This window comes from Microcaecilia unicolor, chromosome 13, assembly GCF_901765095.1.
Source record: "Microcaecilia unicolor chromosome 13, aMicUni1.1, whole genome shotgun sequence".
NCBI lineage: Eukaryota > Metazoa > Chordata > Amphibia > Gymnophiona > Siphonopidae > Microcaecilia > Microcaecilia unicolor.
This window is the reverse complement of record NC_044043.1, coordinates 49931870-49955482: the sequence shown is the minus strand read 5'-3', so window position 1 is coordinate 49955482 and position 23613 is coordinate 49931870. Positions and strand designations below refer to the sequence as shown.

Sequence of the window (23613 nt, the reverse complement as noted above, 5' to 3'; positions counted from 1 at the left end):
ATCTTTGCTTAAGGTGCCGGTCGTGGATGCCGTGGTGTCGGCGGTGACTAAGCGTAATACGGTCCCCGTAGATGGCGGAACAGCTTTTCGTGATGTTCAGGACAGACGTCTGGATTCTCTGCTCAAGAATAGTTTTGATGTTTCTTCCTTGGCAGTGCAGGCTGCCATTTGTGGTTCCTTAGTGGCTAGGGCCTGTTTTAGGTGGGCAGAGAGAGTTCTGGACAGGACTTCGGATGATCTTCAAGCTATTGATCTAGAGGTGGCTAGGATTGAAACGGGGGCGGCGTTTCTGGCTGATGCCTTGTATGATTTGTTGCGAGCATCTTCTAAGTCTTTGGCTTTGGGAGTCGCTGCTCGCCGATCGCTGTGGTTGAAAGGTTGGTCGGCGGATGCGGCCTCCAAATCCAAGTTGAGCAAGTTTCCATTTAAAGGTTCCTTCCTGTTTGGGGAAGAGTTGGATAAGTTGGTTAATTCCTTAGGAGATGCTAAAGTTCCTCGTTTGCCGCAAGGTAGACCTCGCCTGTCCGGTCGAGGTTCCTTCTCTGGTAGAGGTTCAGGTAGAGGTTTCCGTAGGTTTCAGGCTGGTCGGGGTTTTCAATCTCACAAATCTCGGTTCTACAATAGGACTCTGTCCTTTTGGGGTGCTCGCAGAGGAGCGAGTTTCTCCACTCCAGGTTTTAGATCCCAGACCCATCCTTCCCAATGGAAGGGGCAGGGGCCTCTCCTCTGGTGCCTGTCGGAGCTCGTCTTTCTCAGTTCTATCAGAGGTGGGCCCACATAACTTCAGATCAGTGGGTCTTGGAAGTTATTCGAGACGGTTATGCCTTAGAGTTCGCAAGGCCTATTGCAGACGCCTTTCTGTAGTCTCCCTGTCGCTCTCCTCTCAAGGCGAAGGCGGTTCGGGATACTCTACAGAGGCTGGTAGATCTTCAAGCTATCTGTCCAGTCCCTCCTTCCGAGTACAGGCAAGGCTGGTATTCCATTTATTTTGTAGTTCCCAAGAAGGAAGACTCTTTTCGTCCTATTTTGGACCTCAAGCCTGTCAATCGCGCTCTGTCACAAGTTTTCGTATGGAGACCCTGCAATCAGTCATAGTCGCAGTGCGCCAGGGAGAGTATTTGACAGCCTTGGATCTCACAGAGGCTTATTTGCATAATCCCATTCGTCCGGCTCACCACAAGTTCTTGCGCTTTGCAATTCTAGGTCGGCATTACCAGTTTCACGCGCTGCCCTTCGGTCTTGCGACGGCTCTCCGCACTTTCACCAAAGTTATGGTCATGGTGGCTGTGGCCCTCAGGAAAGAAGGGATCCTTGTTCATCCATATCTGGACGACTGGTTAATCAGAGCAAAGTCTTATCAAGAGAGTTGTCGAGTCACAGAACGAGTGATGCAGTTCTTGCAGTCTCTAGGTTGGGTAGTAAATGTGACCAAGAGTCGGTTGGTTCCTTCTCAATCTCTGGAGTATTTAGGCGTCACGTTCGACACGACACGCAGCCGGGTCTTTCTACCACAGGCCAGGATTCTAAAACTCCAGTCTCAGATTCGGGCCTTTCTTCAACAGCAGCGTCCGTGTGCTCGAGATTATCTTCAGATTCTCGGATCCATGGCAGCCACCATAGAAGTAGTACGCTGGGCCAGACTCCATATGAGGCCTCTTCAGTGGTCTCTTCTATCTCGTTGGTCCGCTCAGAGGGATTCACTATGGAGGCGTCTGCCTCTCCGCAACAGAGAGCGCAGCTCGCTGTTTTGGTGACTGCGGATGAAGAATCTCACAGTAGGCATGCCTTTGGAATCTCCTCGCTGGATACTGTTAACGATAGATGCCAGTCTCCGAGGCTGGGGAGCACATTGCCTGGGGCAGTGGGCCCAGGGTCTTTGGTCTCAAATGGAAGCAGTTCAATCAATCAATTTATTGGAGACCAGAGCGATCCGGTTAGCTCTGCAGCACTTCAGTGCTCTACTAATAGGCAAAGCGGTCAGAGTTCTTTCGGACAATGCCTCGGCAGTGGCCTATGTCAACCGTCAGGGGGGAACGAAATGTCGTCTATTGTGTCGGGAGGCAGAGAGTCTCCTCGCCTGGGCGGAGATTCACCTGTCGGCCATTTCAGCATCGCATGTGGCCGGAGTGGAAAATGTTCAAGTCGACTTTCTCAGTCGCCACACTCTCGATCCCGGAGAATGGTCTCTCAGCGATCAAGCGTTTCAGTTGATAGTGGAGCGCTGGGGCACTCCAGTTCTAGATCTGTTTGCCTCCAGTCTCAACTCGAAAGTCCCTTGATTCTTCAGTCGTCGAAAGGATGTAAGAGCGGTAGGGGTAGACGCTCTCTTGCAACAGTGGCCCTCCGATCTTCTTTACGCGTTCCCTCCGTGGCCGATAATAGGCCGTCTCCTACAGATGATCGAGGATCACGGAAGACCGGTAATTTTGGTGGCACCGGATTGGCCGCGGCGTCCTTGGTACGCGGATCTACAGTGTCTATTGGTGGCACCTCCTCTTCGGCTACCAGTTCATAGGACTTTGCTGGTTCAAGGGCCAGTTCCACATCCAGATCCGGGTCGATTTTGTCTTACGGCTTGGCTCTTGAACGAGACCGTTTAGCTAAACGGGGTTTTTCAGGACCAGTGATTTCCACCATGCTTAAGTCTCGTCGGCGTTCCACTTCGCTAAACTATATTTACACTTGGAGAATTTTTGAGGCCTGGTGTGCAGAGGCTGACATTCTTCCGTTTCGGGCATCTGTGCCTCAGATGTTGGATTTTCTACAGCGAGGGTTGGATAAAGGGCTGTCTCTTTCTTCTCTTAAGGTGCAAGCGGCAGCTCTTTCCTGCTTTAGAGGTCGGATTTGGGGTAAATCTTTCACCTGTCTTCCTGAGGTGGCCCGTTTTTTGAAGGGAGTCAGCCTCCTTCGTCCTCCGGTAAGATCAGTCTTTCCATCTTGGGATCTTAATCTGGTTCTTTCGACTCTCACGAAACCACCTTTTAAGCCTTTGCAAGCATGTTCTTTGAAGGATCTGACGCTTAAGACAGTGTTTTTGGTGGCTATTGCGTCTGCTCGGAGAGTTTGAGTTGCAAGCTTTTTCATGTAGATCTCCATTTCTGCAGTTTTCCAAGGAGCGAGTGGTTATTTGTCCGGTTCCCTCTTTTTTGCCTAAGGTGGTGTCTCGTTTTCATCTGTCCCAGTCAGTTTTTCTTCCTGTTCTGGGATCGGCCTCAGGGACGCAGGAGCAGCGACAGCTACATACTCTGGATGTTAAGAGTGCTTAAACGGTATCTCGCAGTTACTGAGGATTTTCGGTGCACGGACCATCTTTTTCTACTGTTGGCCGGTCACCGTAAGGGATTGGCGGCTTCTAAGCCCACACTGTCTAGGTGGATCAAAGAGATGATAGGGTCAGCCTACCTTTTGGCAGGTAAAGCTGTCCTGGACTCTGTTAAAGCTCATTCAACTAGAGGGCAAGCTGCGTCCTGGGCCGAGTGTTCATTGGTTCCACCAGCGGAGATTTGTAAGGCAGCGACTTGGTCCTCTCTCCATTCGTTTTCTAAACATTACAGGCTTGATGTGCAGTGTCGGCAGGAGGCGATTTTTGCGGCGCGAGTAATTTCAGCGGGGCTGTTGGGGTCTCTCCCGTAGGACTACTGCTTTGTTACGTCCCATCAGTCCAATCCTGGGCCGGTCCGGAGGGATGCTAAAGAAGGAGAAATTAGACCTTACCTGCTAATTTGCTTTCCTTTAATCCCTCCGGACTGGCCCAGGTCCCTCCCTTGTTCTATCTTTGTCTCATTTTCTATGTTCAATTGTTCGTTGCAGAGCTGTTTTGTTTGCAAGTTTAAAAAAAAAAAAAAAGGATTTTCTAATCAGGCCATACCGCTGCTCTGGTTAGAGTACGTGGTGCGCCTCAATAGTTGGGCCATACCGATGCTCTGGTTATGGTATTCGGTGAGCCACTGTGATAAGGCCATACCGATTCTCTGGTTAGGGTTTTCGGTGAGCCATTGTGATAAGGCCATACCGCTGCTCTGGTTAGAGTACGTGGTGAGCCAGGATAATCTGGCCATACCGGTGCTCTGGTTAGGGTACTCGGTGAGCCATTATAATAAGGCCATACCGTTTCTCTGGGAAGAGTTGTCGGTGAGCCTTTGTTAGAGCACGTCCTTTCTAGTGCTCTCTGGCTGCTTGAATTCCTTGGGGCACAGACTGTTTTTTCTTTCTGCTTTGTTATTCAAATACTGAGGCTAGGGTCACATGACCAGGGCTCCTATTGGCTCGCTAGAGTCAGAGTTTTTTTTTCTCAGTCTCCAACCTGCTGGTAGGCGTGCATAACCCATCAGTCCAATCCTGGGCCGGTCCGGAGGGATTAAAGGAAAGCAAATTAGCAGGTAAGGTCTAATTTCTCCGTTATGTCCGTAAACAGGAGATTCTCAGTGCCATGAGAACGAGCCTGCTGACCATGAAAACAATAGTGTTGTGCTTTCAAGATTTCTCTGTGGCAGTAGCAGCCCGCTAAAAGGAGTTGGTTACCTGCATGTTCCCTGCTGCATTGAAAGGGTGCCTTCTACCTTAATGTACCCGGCCAAATTTTTTTCCCCCAGGCTACTGAGGCTCTACAGTTTGCTGAACAGCTTCTGGAGTCAAGCGAGAAACCCTGACGCCTCTAACTACATCAATTTCTCTACATACTGAGTAATACCTCTTTCGTGCTGCTTCTCGGAGGAAAGCCAAGGTTCTTATATTGTTTAAAATGTCTTTAAATGTTCAAATCCATTAGTTGTTCATGGTCCGGAAGGTCGCTTTGTTTTAGCAAAAGTGACTATTAATGAACATCCTATGGTTTTATGCAGTGTATATGCACCTAATACCTATGATAAAGAATCTTTCACTAGACTACTCAATGTTTTGTTACTTTATGTTAATGATTGGTGGTGATTTTAACATGGCTTATGACCCCCAACCTTGGATAGATCTCACCCAAAGGGGAACTTGCGAGTCCTTTCGTCTAGAGGCCTATCCTTGCTCTGCAATACTAGGGATCTAGAATATTCTTGGTAATTTGTTTCAAATGGGGGAATAGATTATACCCACCTTTCTCTGGCTCACTCTACTTAGTCAATAATCGATTACATCTTGATTTCAGGGTTTTGTTTTTATTTTTATTTTTTAACATTTGTTGAGTCGGAGATTGGTCCATATGGTATTTCTGATCATGCATTGATTTGGATATCATTGAACCTTTCTCCTCTGGACCGCCCTACATTTCAGTGGAAGTTCCCTATTGAATTATACTGGGACCAACCATTCTGGTCTTTTCTCTTTAAGAAATGGACTAGTTATAAAAGTTGTTATGCAGAATATATAAATTAGCCAATTCTTTTTTGGGACACTGCTAAGGCTGTGGTTAGAGGTGAGAGAATAGCATATGCTGCTCATAAGAAAATGAAAGAGAAATTTTACCATTTGAAAAACAAGTGATACAGGGTAGGATCGCTTATTCAGAAATCAGAGCATGCCAAGGCAACCCTGTTGGCATACCAAGCAGCATTAAACTCGTTACACCAATGAGCTATGAAATTTTTAACCTTTTTGAATATGGCAGTAAATGTGGCAAATTGCTATCTTATTTGATTAGAACTAAACATAGCCCTAAAAGGAGTCTACAGTTGGCGGATGGCACAGTATGGAAAACAATTCAGATTTAGAGATTAGCAATATTTTAAAGCATTGTTACGAAACTTTTTGTATGCATTGCCGGTTAAGGACACCTAGGGTGGCTCTTTATATCTGGATAATGTTCGTTTGCTGCAAATTTCTCCCATGCAGGAAACTCTTTTGAATGCTCATATCACAGAGGGTGAACTGACTCTGGCTATTTGGGATAGGGCACCTGGCCCAAACAGGTTCAGGGCTGGATTTTACAAGAGCAGATTGGTCTCCCATTGAATTTATTTACTCATTTGGTTACTCATAACACCTTAACCGGAATCTTTGAAAACAGCAGAGGTAGTGTTATTGAATCCAGATAGAGATCCTTGCTCACTAAACTCTTATAGGCCCATATCTTTTTATTGAATTTTGAAAGTTATTCGCCAAAGTATTGGCCAATTGGACATTGCAGAGATAATGTTTAAAACAGAATTTAAAATTTCAGCATTTGAAGATGATTTAGTACATCTTACTAATCCTCAACAGCCACTTGGAGCATTAATGGAATAGGGTGACTTTTCCATTTTTTTTTTTGGTTAAATTTGCAGAAATCCTTGGTGGTGGCCTCTTCAGATATGGTTCAGTTGGGGTGGGGGTTTGTTCCCATTACGTTGGGCTCAAAATTCTTTTTGATATTTGGGAATTCAAATAGCCATGGAAACCAGATCTATAGCAATCTCAATGTTTCCCGTTTGCTAGATTCTACCGTGGAACCCCTGTCAGGATGGCAACATTTGTCCCTTGGGTTACATGTTAGGATACATCTTTTTAATATGGTGGAATTCCGTAGATGTTATATACTTTGCAGATGCTTCCCATTAATCTTTTGAGAAAGGATATCTGACATCTCTCTCGTTTTGTTTGGGTTGGTACAAAACAAGTCCCCTATACAAATGTTGGGTAATCGGCAGAGAGGTGGTCTAGGTCTACCAAATCTATATAAATCGAGCTTGCTTTACTCGACATCAGGGGGATTGGTTTTTGGAAAGGAAGATCTATACCCCAGTACGGATTGAGTGGAGCTGTTTACGTCTTGAGCATTGGGAAGGCACTTCCCTCCAGATTGTGGGGAAACATTTTGCTAAGTCCATTAAGGAAATTATGGCATGATCTTACAAGATATTGGGGCTTATCTCCTCATATTTCAGCTCTTTTACCTGTTCAGAGGAATGCAGAGTTTTTGCCTGGAGTAAGAGAATGGAACCTTTTGGAGGTGGGAAGGCTTGTATGTTGCATGTTTGGAGCATGTGCTACATCTGAATTGCACATTGGTGCAATTAGACCTTGGGGGAGAGGTTCTCCCTTGGGGGGGGGGGGGTTCTCTAGTTCAGTTGGTAGATGTATTTGCTTATCACCAATTATGCCATTGTGTTTCTGCTCTAGATCGTTATCAATAGAAATCAAACAAAATAAAACATGGAAAAGAAAATAAGGTGATACCTTTTTTATTGGACATAACTTAATACATTTTTTGATTAGCTTTCAAAGGTTGCCCTTCTTCGTCAGATCGGAAATAAGCAAATGTGCTAGCTGACAGTGTATATAAGTGAAAACATTCAAGCATTACTATGACAGTCTGACAGGGTGGGAGGATGGGGGTGGGGTAGGAGGTATGCATGGGGACATCAAAGCATATCATTGATATTCTAACAGGATGGGTGTGGATAGGTGAGGGGTGGGGTGATCAACAGAGAAATACAGCTTTATGGTTTATAATGGGCTAGGAATCCCAGATCCTTGTTAAGTCCTTTCTGTTGGGTGTTAAAATATTCAATCATTCTGACTTCAAAGGTCTTACGTTCTTGTATGGTTTTAAAGTTACCTTTCAGGATTCTCACTGTGAAATCACTGGTACAGTGTCCTGGTTCTGTGAAGGGGTGGGGGCCCTACTGGCTGTATTGTTCATGTGATGTCTATGTAAATTGAATCTTGTCTGTTTCTCCAACATAGCATCCTTCGTTACATTTTTTACACTGAATGATATATACCACATTGGAAGATGAGCAAGTGAAAGATCCCTTTATGTTGAATATCTGTTCCTTTTCAGTCTGTGATGGAAGTTTACTTCTGATTAGCTTGTGTTTTAAGTTGGGTGGCTGTTGGAAGGCCAGTACTGGTGGGGATGGGAATATCTCTTTCAGGGGGATTCTGTCTGTGGATTTTTTCTCCTTGTACTGTAGCAGATTCTCCCTGGGTGTTTTGAGGGAGGAGGCAATATTCTTGGAGATTCCCCCTTGTAGTGACATACAATCCAGAGCTGGAAAAACTGAGGAAAATCATAAGAGATCTACAACCTATACTCCAGGAGGATGAATTACTGAAAGAGATATTCCCATCCCCACCAGTACTGGCCTTCCGACAGCCACCCAACTTAAAACACAAGCTAATCAGAAGTAAACTTCCATCACAGACTGAAAAGGAACAGAAGGGCACACGTCCCTGTAATTTATCCAGTTGCAAACTATGCCAAAATATTTCACAGGACCCCACAGTTATCCACAAAGGAAAGATATTCAACATAAAGGGATCTTTCACTTGCTCATCTTCCAATGTGGTATATATCATTCAGTGTAAAAAATGTAACGAAGGATGCTATGTTGGAGAAACAGACAAGATTCAATTTACATAGACATCACATGAACAATACAGCCAGTAGGGCCCCCACCCCTTCACAGAACCAGGACACTGTACCAGTGATTTCACAGTGAGAATCCTGAAAGGTAACTTTAAAACCATACAAGAACGTAAGACCTTTGAAGTCAGAATGATTGAATATTTTAACACCCAACAGAAAGGACTTAACAAGGATCTGGGGTTCCTAGCCCATTATAAACCATAAAGCTGTATTTCTCTGTTGATCACCCCACCCCTCACCTATCCACACCCATCCTGTTAGAATATCAATGATATGCTTTGATGTCCCCATGCATACCTCCTACCCACCCCCATCCTCCTACCCTGTCAGACTGTCATAGTAATGCTTGAATGTTTTCACTTATATACACTGTCAGCTAGCACATTTGCTTATTTCCGATCTGACGAAGAAGGGCAACCTTCGAAAGCTAATCAAGAAATGTATTAAGTTATGTCCAATAAAAAAGGTATCATCTTATTTTCTTTTCCATGTTTTATTTTGTTTGATTTCTATTGATAACCTTAAGAATGGACTAACACGGCTACCACACTCCTCTGCTCTAGATCGGAATGCATAGAGCTAAACTGAACTTTCTCTTGGCTTTACCTGATAGATCGCTTGTCTCTGTCATTGCTCCATAAGGTAATTCTGGAATTCTTCCCTCTCAGGGATGCCTCCATATTGTCAGATAAATGGGCAGATTTGTATAGATCACCTGGTTCTCTAAATTTTAGTAGATTGCTTAAATTCCACATTTGATAATGGTGTCGGAGTTAAGAGAATGTCAATTTAGGGTGCTACATCGTGCATATATTATTCAAACAGAGCTATTTAATATGGGGGGAGTTGACTCTTTTCTTTGTTAGAAATGCACTCAACAGCCTAATTTATTTTTTCATGCCTTCTGGGAAGTCTTTTTTTTTTTTTTTTTTTTGGACACAGGTTGTTTGCTATTTAGAACACCTTTTAGGGTCGGCTGCACCACTCAGCTGTCTGCCTTTTGTTAGACAAACATGAGTACTGTGTTTGTTGCAGAGCGGGAGTGGCCATATGCTTATACGCAAAGTGGCCCTAATGAGTAAAAAGTCTATCTTTGGTCTGGACTGTTTCTGATTCACCTTATTTTTGGGGATGGCATAGTATGCTCCACCATATTATGTTGCTGGATAACCAAAGGTGGGATTTGTCTCTTAAACATAAAACAACTTTTGTCCATTTGGGATCTTTATATACATTCACATTTACCTAAAGCCCAGAGCCTGATACTGAATACTTTTTTTGATCTTTTGGGCAAGGTATGGATGGCGACATCCACTCACTCTGTGTTTTGTTTGGGGAGGGTTGGCTGGGTGGAGGGTTGGGGTGGATACTGAGTGGTGCTCCTTGTTTTCGGAGGGGGGGGCTATAAGAAACAAAGCCTTTCTGTTTTTTGCTTAGGTGCTGATTGTTGTGCCTCGATCTGAGTTATGAGTGGAGGAGTAGCCTAGTGGTTAGTGCAGTGGACTTTGATCCTGGGGAACTGAGTTCAATTCCCACTGTAGCTCCTTGTGACTCTGGGCAAGTCACTTAACCTTCCATTGCCCCTGGTACAAAATAAGTACCTGAATATATGTAAACCGCTTTGAATGTAGTTGCAAAAACCTCAGAAAGGTAGTATATCAAGTCCCATTTTTCTTTCCATTTCCCCTTTAATGTTGTTTTAACTTGTAAAATTAATAAACAAATTTAAACATAGAACAAATGCAGGTTAGCCAGAGATGATATGTATTTACATGCTAACAGGATTATATAATTTTCAGGTGGCGGATGCTATTTTGGGAAACCAGATGTTCACTCATTATGACCGTGCACACATTGCTCAGTTGTGTGAGAAGGCAGGACTGCTGCAGCGTGCTCTGGAACATTTTACCGATCTCTATGATATTAAGCGGGCTGTGGTTCACACACACCTCCTAAACCCTGAGGTATATAAGGAGAATGCTGTACAGCAACTATGTTCATGCATCATTTCTGACATTTTTTTTTTAGTAGTTAATTTAAGTGTGAAGCAGTTGAGTTGCTTAATATCTTACCATGACACCTGATTTCTTAAATACTTCAGTAGTAATTTTGAACTCAAACAGTATTTACTGTAAAATACTTCTCATAATAGCATTTATTTCCAGAATGTTGGGTAAATTAGGTATATGGATGTATTGCTCTTTGACTTTGGATATATGACTTAACTGAGATGTGTTAAATATAGATGTTTTTCCAAATCCTGGTCCAAAGTAGCTTCTATATCACTTGGAGCCAAAGCCACCTTCACATGTCTGCCATACAAAACTTGCTTTATTATGAAAGCTGATGATCTGGTCTTCCAAATGATGTCGAGCACTAATAGAAATTATACATTATTATTCAAACTAACATACTAATTTTGTTTCCTGGTTCTGGCAGTTTGGAACAAGGCTGGAATGTGGTATCACAAGTCATTTGCAGTTATCTGGGGATTATCCCCTTTTCTAACTTCAACCTAGTTATGGTATCAGTCCTTACCATGTTCCAGGACTCCTCCTGGAATCAGTTATAAGTTCTACATTCAACTACTAAGTGTCAGTGCATGACTGGCACTCTCTTCAGACTCTTCCCATCCCTCTGTTTAGGTAGTGAACACTGCTTTCACAGCATCCCCATCCCTAGTTAACTTGGGCAGACTTGATCTGAGAGCTGAACCAAGCTCTCAGTATGCAATGAAAACTATAATTTTTTTAAATATGTAAAACAAGGGCATTATTAAAATTGTAATGCATTTTAGTGGGTCTCTTTAGAATTAAGTGTAAAATTTATTTCTTCCTTTCCCAGTGGCTAGTGAATTACTTTGGCTCGCTGTCAGTCGAAGATTCTCTGGAGTGTTTGCGTGCTATGCTTTCAGCAAACATCCGCCAGAATCTGCAAATTTGTGTTCAAGTGGCTTCAAAATACCATGAGCAGCTGTCGACAGTATCGCTTATTGAGCTCTTTGAATCTTTCAAGAGTTTTGAAGGTAAGATTGCCCATTTATATTTATAGAAAGTGGTAGACTGACTTATCTAGACTTTGGTGCCAACTTGGGCACATTAGGCAGCAAGCGTTCTCCAGTTTATGCAGTCGGCCCCAACAGTCATGCCATTCAAACTGGTGCCAAGGTGCTGAGGATCCTTTTGAATGTGCTATGCCATCTCTTCTTTGGCTCCTTCTTTCTTGTACCACCTGTTGACCATTGCTTTGCAATTTTGGAGTTTAATAATTATGCAGCCTTAAATATGACCGTGGCAGATTTTATAGTTTTTTTTAATGTTGATATTTAGTAATTGAAAGCTAATAAAGTAATTCATCATAACAGAAGCAGATTGTATTAAGAATTTCGTTCAGCTTTAGATGTCTATTAAAAAAAAAGTGAATAAAAATTAATCTTGCCACTGGCTGGACATATTCCAAAACTGCATAATTGACTCCAAATTCACAAAGCAGTGGACACCAACAAGTGGGAAGAGAGACGGACATGGCATAGCACATTTGAGAATATTCAGCACCTTGATACTAATTGGGAAGAAGTGCTGCTCAGTCAGCCACAACAGTTTTCAAGTGTGCACAGGTTGACCCTATTTTATACAAATTATTTCATTTGTACTAGCAAGGGATAATTTAGGTACTCTGCTGAAGCTCTGATGCTTTAAGAAAAATAGCACAAAAGGGCCTCCAGAACTGGAACAATGGTACCGTTCGAGTTCTGGAGGCCCATTTGTGCTTTTTTGTGCTGCTTTATTCTGTGTACTTTTGGACTCTCTCTCGTTCACTGTCTGGCTTTAAGAAAAATAACATAAAATTATATTTTGGATGATAAATACTGCAAAATTGTAAAATTTGAAGGGTTCCAGGGAATTTTCTTTTTTTTTTTTATTGTCCCTTCCAGACCAGTCCAGAACCAATGGCTTAATTCTTCCAACCAGCAGATGAGACTGCAAATCAGATTTGAGCTGCACCCTACAAAGGGCACCATGCAGTTTCAGCCCATCCGTAATATGTTCCCCGGTAGATGGTTGAACATACCATGCAGGACTTTTGGACTGCTCTGGAAAGTTCTGCTCCTAGCTAGTTGCCTGTTGAATAACACAGCTTGGGGGGAAATTTTTTTCAGCTGAAAGTTTGGGTGTTTTTCTCCCTTCCCTTTGAACCTCAAGGGTTTGTCTTCCTGTCTTCTCCCCCCACCACCCCCACCCCTTTCATCCTGGAATCTTGTTTAATAAAAAAAAAAAAATGTAAAATAAAGGCAGCAGAGGTGGTAGAGCACTGAGGACATTTGGTCTAGGAGCAGTATTTCTCTGTGGAGGGTGATGCGATTGTATTCCATTATCAATCGTGACTAGGAGTAGTTCCTCAGGCTGCTGGTGATTTTTGCTGATGAAAGCTGCTGACGTATACACCACTGACTTAACACAGTCCTCTGGAGCGCATTGGAGCAATCCACCTCTTTCTGTACTGTTGGTATCTCAGCCTGAGAGAGAGAAGATACATCGGTAGGGAGTTGACAGCTTCAGACTCTTGGTTTTCAGCAGTGGCCACTGCGACACCATTTTCTCTCTTAGTTGCATTTCTTTGCCCAAAGACATGGGAACAGCCACTTCTGATGCAGTTGCTTCTCTGTCAGGTTGAGTTTTAGGCAGAAATGGGAGGGGAACCTTTACTCAGCCCGTATAAGGCACTGGGAGGTGCTCTGGAAGTCTGGGAAATCAGATTCCTGGAGGGGGATCCATTTTCTACTGAATTTGTTCTGATCCACTTTTTTTTTTTTTTTTTTTTTTTGCTCAAAAGTCAGCAACTGCTGCAGCAGCATTCAAAGGGTAGTGGTTTAGAGGAGCTTAGTGACCCCAGAAGACTGTGACTTGAAATGCTAGTCATCTGGGATTCTGTTGATTTTTGTATCGGAAGGGCCCTAATATCCCTGGTGTGGTGTCTAGAGAATCTTCAGGAATTGATCATCTGGAGGATGTAGAGGTCCCTGTGGCAGGAGGAGGAGATCTTTTGTTGTAAATCTCTTTCAGAAGGAGGAACTCACTAATATATTTCTGTCCTTTATAAACTCTTGTGTATCTCAGACACCACAGATCAGCAGTTTGGGTCTCCTGTGGAACCCTCTCTTGGAGAGGATTTGTAAGTCTCAAGTTTTTTTTATCAAATGGTTCAAGCCATAACTTATGTGAAGTCGGAGGCTCTAGAAGCTGGTATTAATATTGAAAGTGCTTGGTGTTTTGAAGACCACCATCCAGTCAAAGAAGGGATAGGAAACTGGAATCTGTGTTGAAACAGGCCTTTGAAGTAGTGGCTTTTGGTCTTTGGGCAGCATTCTGCAGTTCCTGTTCCCAGAGCTTGCCTTTGGGTTCAGAAGGGTTTAAGTGATCCTCTAGATGCAGCTCATCTGAAAGCAGGGCTTTGTTTGAAACTTAAGAAAAAATGTATTGGTAAGCCAACAAACATATATAATACACTATACAGGTCAAATAACTACACATGGAAAACACGAGACACAAGCAAGATGAATGGCAACCTACAATTGAAACAGACTTCACAAGATTTTAGCATGCCTTCTCCCCATCCCCATTGCAAAGCAAAAATTCAATCACTGAGAGCCTTGGTTCTTATGGCCGTTGGTAACTCAGAGTGACAGAGCTAACATAGCTGTAAAACTATATACCAGTGCTTCTCATATGATTAAACTCTAGGGTATTCAAAAGAAGATTTCTGACCCTTGGTATCATACCAATAACGACTCATTGTAAGCCACATTGAGCCTGCAAATAGGTGGGAAAATGTGGGATACAAATGCAATAAATAAATATGTTAGATATAGCTATCCCAAGCCAGCCAAAAAATGTTGCTTACGCTTGAAGGAGCCGTTTGCTTCCCACACCTCCTACACAGCTAGTTGTTGAACCTGATTCCGCCGCTTCCAAAACTGGCAGCTGACCTGGTCTTATCAGAGTTTGTAAACAAGACATAGAAGCTAAAGAAATATTAAATCAAGTATCAAATGTCTAATATTTAATCAGGAGGAAAAACACCAACAGTCCTGATGTGGTAGTAATGAGCAATCTATCTGCACACTGTTTGTCGGACTTCGTTTTTATCATGGGTCGTAAACCACCTTGATTTAAGACTGGAAAAATTTGTCTGAAAGATATGTCGACAGTTATTGAAGATTGGCACTTAGTTCCCTGATGAAGCTTTATTATAAGTGAAACAGAGCTCTTCTGCTGGGGTTTGTTTTTTTAAGTTCTTGTTATTTTCAAAGATTATATTCTGAAAAATTCGAGATGGTTTTTGATGTTTGAAGTGCACATACATGATTAAAAAATCAGAGGTTTTTATGACCTATGATGAGCCTGACAAACGTGCAGATTGTTCATTACTTCCACGGTCAGAACTGAGGACTCTTTCCTCCTGATTAAATACTATGAGACATTTGATACTTAGTATTTCTTTAGCTTCTATGTTTATGTTTTTGACAATTTTTTTTAGCAAAGTTTCCTTATCAGAGATTAACCAGGTTCATGGTGGTCTATGTTTCTGTAAGGAGGTTACTGTAGCTTCGCAGATGGTCTGATTTGGCTTGAGTCTCATCTCAGCTTTTGGGAAAGCTTCTCTTTGGAGAGGACCTGTAAAAGCTTGTAAAGTATCTAGGTGATCCTAGGCCTCGGTGCTTGCTGTAGGACAAACGTAGGTCTTCATGCTCAGTTCCCAGACAGATGAAATTTCAGAACTGTAGAACAGTACAGGCTGGGTAGATCGAGCTCCATTCACCATTCCAGATTTCAGTCAAGGTGGTATTCCTTTTGTATCGACAAAAGTTCAGGTTTACTTCTAAGGGGTTCAGCTACCTTTAGGACTGCACAATGATGCAAGGTGGGCCTGCTCCTCACCGGAAAGCCTGGGTGTCACCTGTCCAAACCTTTCAGAGAGTTTAGTTCAAATTACGTCCGACCAGTTGGTCCTGGATTTTATATCTGGTTTGGTTACAAGCTAGCATTCTCCTAACTTTTTTTTTTTTTTTGCTGCTGCATATTAGGCTTTTGCCAAGATTCTGGTGATTCAAAATACCCTTTTCTCCTTATTAGAGCTCGAAGCAGTGGTGCCTGTTCTCAGATATCAATGGGGCACAGGCTGATATTTGATTTACTTAATGGCGCCAAGGAAGGATCCTTGTTTTTCCCCAACATTACTACTACTACTACTTAACATTTCTAGAGCGCTACTAGGGTTACGCAGCGCTGTACATTTATTTATTTATTTATTTTTTTTTTTTATTTGAATTTAACATTTTATTACAAGTTAAACACTTGTGAAAGAAAACACAGCTTAAGGTAAAGAAAGACAAAATGATATTTGACATATACAAGGAAAAAAGATCAGCTTCCTTAGACAACTAATGTTGAGGGGACGCAGCAGGATTAAAAGGAGTCATTTAGGTATAGTCTAAACAATTCAACAAAAGGCTTACATGTGATTACCCTCCCCAATATTATCAATCTTTAACCCAACAAAATTACAACTTTTTCAAATCCAAAAATGCCCTTAACTGTTCAGGTGAATAAAATATGTACTTTACATCCAAATATCTTATCAAACATTTACACGGATAGGCTAAGAAGAAAGTGCCCCCCAAGTCCAGAACCTCCTTTTTCATAATCAAAAAATTTTTCCTCCTCTCTTGAGTGGACTGTGTGACATCTGGATATATCCAGATCCTATTTCCTCCAAAAGGAATTTTTGATTGTTTAAAGTATAGTCTTAAAATTGTATTGAGGTCCTGTTCAAAAACAAATATCACCAAAAGAGTAGCGCCCTCTAAACAATTTTCTAGTGATTGTTCTAAAATGTCTGAGATATTATTCACATCAATATTCAAGTCTGGACCTCCTCCATTACCTCCCGCAGTCACTGGGCTTTTAGGCAAATAGTAAATCTTGGATATAGGGGGAAATGCTTCTTGGGGAATTTTCAAGTTTTCCAGAAGATACCTTTTAAACATATCAATCGGTGAGATCCCAGGATGAGGATTTGGCGAGGAACAGGTCATTGCAGACCTTAGTGCCGTTTCTGTCGAGTGTAGGGGGCGAAAGCCGGATTGGAGCGGATCGAGGATGGCATGAGTGGAGAGAAAATCAATGCAGCGGCTGTGAATGGCGCGTTCAAGTATCTTGGAGAGGAAGGGTAGGAGGGAAATGGGACGGTAGTTGGAGGGACAGGTAGGGTCAAGTGATGGTTTTTTGAGGAGTGGTGTGACCACAGCATGCTTGAAGGTGTCCGGGACAGTTGCAGTGGAGAGAGAGAGAGGTTGAGGATATGACAGATTTGAATAGTGTAAAATAGGGCTCTAAAAGTGCCCCACTTTTGAATGGAATCACTGCAGTTAATCATAGCTGCAGTTTGCTATGGTAGTTATTCTCAAATTTCAGAGAAGCTTACCTTGATTCCAATATGACAACCTCATCAAAGGTTTCTATACTTCACAGATTTGGGCCACCATTATCAATTTCAAGTTCTTCCTTTCAGTTTGGCTACAGACCCAAGAACATTTTCCAAAGTCATGGCAATGGTAGCTTTGAAACTTCAAGAAGTGGAATTATGAGTCCAGATAGTGGTGGATTAAGTCAGATCAGTAGTTTACTGCCTGGGTGGCACAGCTATTGTGTCAGTTGAGTGCTAAATTTCCAGAAAAGCTATCTTTCTCCCTTGCAAAATCTGATGTATTTAGTAGCCTGGTTTGACTCAGTTTGGGTAATATTTTCATTCCCCTTTAAAGGATTCAGAAGATTCAACAGCAGTTCAAGGCCTGCAGATTAACTCTTAAACTTTCTTCAGGCCCACTTCTGATCCAGCTTCTTCTAAGGTTTTACAGCAAAACGCAAGTAAGATCCTACTACTTCAAAGGCATAGGCATCCTCCACCCTCCTGTTCCTCCCAGTCAAGATAGCAGTCTAATTCAGAGTTGAGAGACCTCTGGGGACCCAATAATTCCAGCCAGCATCAGTCAAAACCAGGCATGAGATTTTGATTGTCTCCAGCTGAGCATAATTCAAACCTTTGCAACCGCCCCAGATGACCTTACAGTATGAGGGAGGCTGAAGCCTTTGCAGGAAGCTGGCCTCTTATTACCTCATACCAGTGGGTTCTCAGAATAGTCTGGGAGACCATTCTTCCAAATTGCACACTGAGCATCCAAATATTAAACTTTGCATCAGGAATTCCTTGCAAAGGAACTCTTCTCTCTTGCAAGCCAGTGTAGTGTGGTACAGTCCACTCCACCATGGGAAAGAGAGCTACAGATTATGATCACTGGACTAAAAAGATGCTTATAGCCACATAGACACGTCCTGTGAGTTGGATGTGTAAGATTCATCATAGGCTTTATATATACAGAGTAGGAGTATATATGTTTTCCTACTTGGATGATTTGCTGGTTAAGAGCACATCAGAGGAAGGAGCACAGAAATCTGTGTGACTATTCAGATGCCCGAGCCACTAGGGTTTGTTGAACTATCCCAACTCAGAAGCTCACAAAGATTCCAATTCATAGGAGCCCTGCTAGACGCTATTCTGGTGTCCATACTTCTCCCACAGAAACATGTTTTTATTACAGATGAGTCTGAGGTGTACAAATCAGGTGTCAGCTAGTCAAATGATATTAGGCCACATGAACTGCGGAGTCCTTTCACATACCTCAGTTTGAGGCAAGCTCGGTGGACCCTGTTGACCCAGTGGACTCAGGCCATGAGTTGTGTTCAAGGAGTCGTTTGTCACACCTCTTTGACTTTGAAGGTGTTCAGAGACTTGTGGATGGTTCAGTTAAATCTGGTGAATTTTTCCAAATTCCTCAGATTTAAAAGGTTCTCAAAATAGATGTATCTAATTGAAGCTGGGGAATTTGTGTACTGTAAATGGGCTCCATTCTCATGGTCTCTGGTCTGCTCAGAAAAAGCTTCAGATATACCTCCTAGAGCTAAGAACAACCTGGAATGTTCTAAAGCGTTTGGAGATTGGTTATCCAGCCAGATCAGAATAATTCAGACAGGCAACTAGGTGGCAATGTATTACAAAATCGAGCAGAAAGGGGGCAGGGTCTCCTACCTCATGTCTCAGGAATTGGGTCAGAATGTAGAAATAAACATTTCTCAGGAAGTGTCCCTAAGAGCCACATATCTGGTAGGAAAAAACTGGTGGACAGACATTCTCAACCTCACAAGTGATCTTTAGAAGAGGGTGTAGCTCAAGAATTTTTAAGGGTGTTGCACCCCCCTTGATAAGACCCTTTTCCCACTCAGTTTGACAAAGTTCCTCAGTTTGAATGCACTGCAGGGCCCAAGGCAGCATGGCTTCACTAGAGGCAGGTCACGTCTGTATAGGGCACTCCCTTCTTTCCTCTTAAAAAAAAAAAGGGGGGGGGGGAGCTGAACAGAAGAGACTGAAAGAAAGTAGGCCCTTCTGGCAAAGGAAAACCACTTTAGAGTTCAGGTTTTCTATTTTATAATACTAAAATTTATTAGAGTAAATGGTTACAATAAAAATTCTTTATCCCAGTGTTACAGAAAATGGAATTCTTTATATCAGTCCAAATTTCAGTATAAGGAAAATAAAATCTCTCTCTCAAAGCTATCAGAATCAGACTTAGTACAAGATGTGCTTAGGCAGAATACTGACGCTTAATTTTCTCCATTCACTTAATGCCTTATATTTTCTCTCTTATCTGGTATTCTTGAATTCTGACCTCTAAGGTCACCTTCACATAATTCTGTTTCTTTGGTATTTTTTTTGCCGTTTGTAACCTCTTTCCCTCGAATTCTTATCACTCCTACTTGTCCTTCACTGAAAATGTCCCTGTGTTATGTTTAGAGCCTGCTTGAAGCAAACAGGCACTTGTTAAAGTTTATGGCCCATTACTAGGGCTAAGCAAACCTGTCTATGGTCTGTGAGAAGACCAAGAAGACACAAGCTAGCTAATTGCCCTACTAGATCATAAATAAGGGAATAAATTATATATATAAAGCTGACTGATCTGTAAAACCAGACAGCTTTATATTAAACATGTCAGACAAATCTGATTAATTTCTTTGACTGGGTGACCAAACAGATGTGGGAGGAATACTAGACATGGTGTACTTGGATTTTAGCAAAGCCTTTGACACTGTTCCGCACAGGCGACTGATGAATAAACTGAGTGCCTTGATATGTGACCTAAAGTGACTGGGTTAAAAACTGGTTAAATGGAAGGAGATAGAGGGTAGTGGTAAATGGAGCTTGCAATTGGTGTTCAATTCTGGAAACCGCACCTACAGAAAGATATAAACAGAATGGAGTCGGTCCAGAGGGCGGTTACAAAATCAGTAAGCTGTCTTGGTTATAAAACAAATTGAAACAGGCTTATGAACCTCAACATGTATACACTGGAAGAGACAGGAGAGAAGGGAATATGATAGACATTTAAATACCTCGGTGCGTAAATGTACAGGGGGTGAGCCGTTTTCAAATGAAGGAAAACTCTGGAATGAAAGGGCATAGGATGAAGTTAAGAGGAAATAGGCTTAGGAGGAATCTGAGAAAATACTCTTTCACAGAAAGGGTGGTGGATGCATGGTATGGCCTCCTGGTGGAGGTCGTGGAGACAAGGACTGTGTCCTAATTTAAGAAAGTGTGGGACAGGCATGTGGGATCCCTTAGGAAAAGGAGGCGTTAGTGCTTACTGAGGAAGGGCAGACTGGATGGGCCATTTGGCCTTTATCTGCTGTTATGTTTCTATGTTTATTTTTTAAATATATTTTTATAGAAAGTTTTTTTGAACTGTACCAACAATCAAAGATAGCTAGAAAACATGCTAATAACAATTACAGTATAGCCAACCTCGACCCTCCCTCCCCGTACCCCTCCCTTTCTCAATCTCATAACCTTTACTCTATTAGATGGTCGATCTACTGTAGATGTAAAGCTTACAGCGTCTTTAAACAATCAACTAGGTGGTACAATCAATCTTGGGGCATCAAAGTCTATCCCTGAACAGGATCTCCATGCAACATATTTATCCCATTGTTTATAGAATTGTATAATTTGTCCTGCTCAAATTGCTGTCAATTTAGACATGAAAGTCCATTTTTTGAACTACCTTCAGCACTGGAGGCGGTAGTGGGTTTTTCCAGGCTGCCGCCAAAGTAATTTTTCCTGCTACAAACAGTACAGATGCTAGGGTGCACCGCCAACTGGATCCCCAGCGGGCGAAAATGTAGAAGACACGATTCCACTGACAATGGATATTGCAGTCCCGTAATTTGAGTGAGCAAGTGAAGTACTGCAGTCCAATAAGGCTTTATCTTGGGGAAAGACCACCAAATATCTCCCTTCTCAGAGCACCCCCTCCAGCAATGACCCGTTCCTTTTTTTATACATTTTTGCTATTCTATGTGGGGTGAAGTACCAACAATAAAGCATTTTATATCCATTTTCTATCAGTGAGCTAGAAACAGAGACCTTCAGCTTATAACCAAAAGCCTTCTCTCAGCTTTGTAATTCATAATTAGTACATAGATCTTGCTCCCATCTCTTGAGTGTACCTCAATATAGGGGCATGACGGGCTAACAAAGCAGCATATAGCCGTGAAGTACAACCCTTGGAGTTCCCACCCTGAAGCGCAACTTCCATTATTGTTTCATCCAGGGCTAATTTCTCTTTAGTTCTACGGTATACATAGTCCCGTATCTGTCTATAGCAAAACATATGATGGACTGGTAAATCGTAATCTTCCTCGAGATCAGCAAATGATACCACTTTCCCCTCTTCCCAAATCTGCCCCAACTGCGAGTCCCTTCCGTTCCCAGATTTTATAAATTGCTTCCTCTGTCCCAAGGGGAAAACCCGGGGCAACCCGCATGGCCGTCTGTCTGAAGTATGTCCTATTAGGGAAAAGTCCCTGGCGCACGTTATACCAGGTTTGTAGAGGAAATCGTACAGCAAGAGGGACCTTCTTGATATATGTAAGGATTTGGTGGCGGGGCAACCACAATGTAGATCCCAGCTGATGTTTGCCTAACCAGTGTCTTTCAATTTGGACCCACGATTTGGTGCATCTAGAGACCCATTCTGCCAGCAAACATAACTGCGCTGTTGGAAATATAAAAGAATATTGGGGACCCCCATACCTCCCCGTTGCTTGAGCTGATGTAAAACCTCCGCTTGCACTCGTGGCAGTCTATGCCTCCAAATATATATGCAAAAACCTTATGATTAAGTTGGCGAAAAAAATGTTTGGGTAGTGACAGTGGCAACACTAAAATTATAACAGCTTCGGCAGAACCATCACCGACACTGCCCAACCATGAAAGTTCTAAACCTTCTCATTTATCTAATTCCAGAAACAATTCTTTTATCTTTGGGGGAAAATTAGCTTTATAAAGGGTGTGCAGAGAGGGTGTAAGATTAATACCGAGATAGCAAAGTGACTTAGTTCTCCATTGAAAAGGGTATAATTGTTGCAAAGAATTTATCTTGGCTGTTGGCACATGAAGGCCCAGGGCCTCAGATTTAGCCATAGTAATCTGGAAACCTGGAACTCTCCCATAACCTTGAAGGGACTGCACCGCTGACTTCAGCGAGCACATAGGCTCTGTCAAAGTTAATAGAATATCATCAGCGAATAACATTTTGTGTACCCTTGCACCCATTGTTAGACCATGTATATCTGGGTGTGTTTGAAGTGTCTTGAGCCAAGGGCTCAATGGTTAATGCAAACAGTAAAGGGGACAGCGCACATCCCTGCCACGTTCCTCGGTCTGTACACAATGGAGCAGAATAAGAGCCATTAATCTGTAGAGAGGCCATCGGGAAAGTATAGAGTAGTCTGAGCCAGGAGACAATGCGCCCAGCAAAACCCATATGCTGCAGTACAGAAAACATGAAAGGCCAATGCACTCGATCAAACTCTTCCTCAGTGTCTAGGGAAAGAATCAATGTAGGTTGTTTCGTTTCATTCACCTCTTGAAAAATTATCAAATGTTTGGCGTCCTGTAAGAAAACCAGCCTGGTCGGTATGGACCAAATGTGGCATCACCCTCTGGAGCCTTTTAGCCAGGATTTTCATAATTTGTAGTCTGAGCTCAACAGTGAGATCGGACAATAGGAGCTACAGTTCTGAGGATCTTTTCCTGGTTTCAACAAGGTTGTAATGTATGCCAAACGCCAAACATATGGCAACTCTGGATGGCATTCCAATTCGTTGAAGGTACAAACTATCAAAGGGGCAAGAAGTTTACGATAACACTTGTAAAACTTATTTGAACTCATCTGGCCCTAATGCCTTCCCAGTAGGTAAATCCTGTATAGCCCATAGGACCTCATCTAAAGTTATTGGAGCCGACAAAGCCTCCCCCTGAGAGGCAGATATTTTTGGGAGCATTATCTCCTCCAGATATTTTTGAATCTCTAAGATTGTGGGGGAGATGTCAGGGCAATATAGTGTTTTATAAAAATCTAGAAAAGCTAGCTGGATCTCTTCCAACTGTGTGCATCTCTTCCCAGCATTATCCAATACCGTGTAAATATACCTGCTGGTGTGGTATTTTTTTTTAATTTATATGCCAGGAGACAGGATGGTTTAAAGCTCAAAATGAGTTTGCCTAACCCGCTGCAGGTGTTCTGCTATTTCTGCTAGCTGAAACTCTCGGAGCTTCAATTGAATGGCGTGAATGCGATCCCCAGTATGAAGAATGTCAGAGTGTCGCTGACCCGGAGTGGTCAGAACAGAAAGCTCTGTGCAATTCTTGGGATCGGGCTTTTGCCTGTCGCCTTATATGGGTCCACAACGCTATAACCCTCCCACAAATTACTGCTTTTAGACCCTCCCATAATATCACAGAATTGTTCTCTCCATTGTCATTGAACTCGATGTACTCCTTAAGCTTGGTTTCCAAGCGGGAAATAACTAAAGGGTTGGCTAAAAGTCTATCATCGAACCGCCATTGGGGCCTTGTGGGGGGGGGGGGGGGGATAATACACTGAGCTCTACCTCTAAAGTAAGGGGAGCATGATCAGACCAAGTTTTAGGGTGAATTTGTATGTCCCTCGTACTTAACAACAAATTAGGAGGGCCCAACCACAGATCAATGCGAGAGTAGGAATGATGGACCGCTGAGTAATATGTATAATTGCGAGTGTGGGGACGCAACCGACGCCAAATATCCAGCAATTGCCATATGCCTATAAAGCTATGCAGTTTAGT

The 23613-nt window shown here is 42.7% G+C and overlaps 1 protein-coding gene across 1 annotated transcript in view; it reads left to right on the top strand.

Annotated features, from left to right (window-relative positions):
- The window catches only part of CLTC (clathrin heavy chain), a 208400-nt gene that overhangs the window by 110049 nt on the left and 74738 nt on the right, over positions 1 to 23613 (top strand). Inside the window, exons 12-13 of the mRNA XM_030186302.1 lie at positions 10135 to 10299; positions 11180 to 11360. Coding sequence (XP_030042162.1) covers positions 10135 to 10299; positions 11180 to 11360 — 346 coding nt within the window. The remainder of the gene's footprint in view (positions 1 to 10134; positions 10300 to 11179; positions 11361 to 23613) is intronic.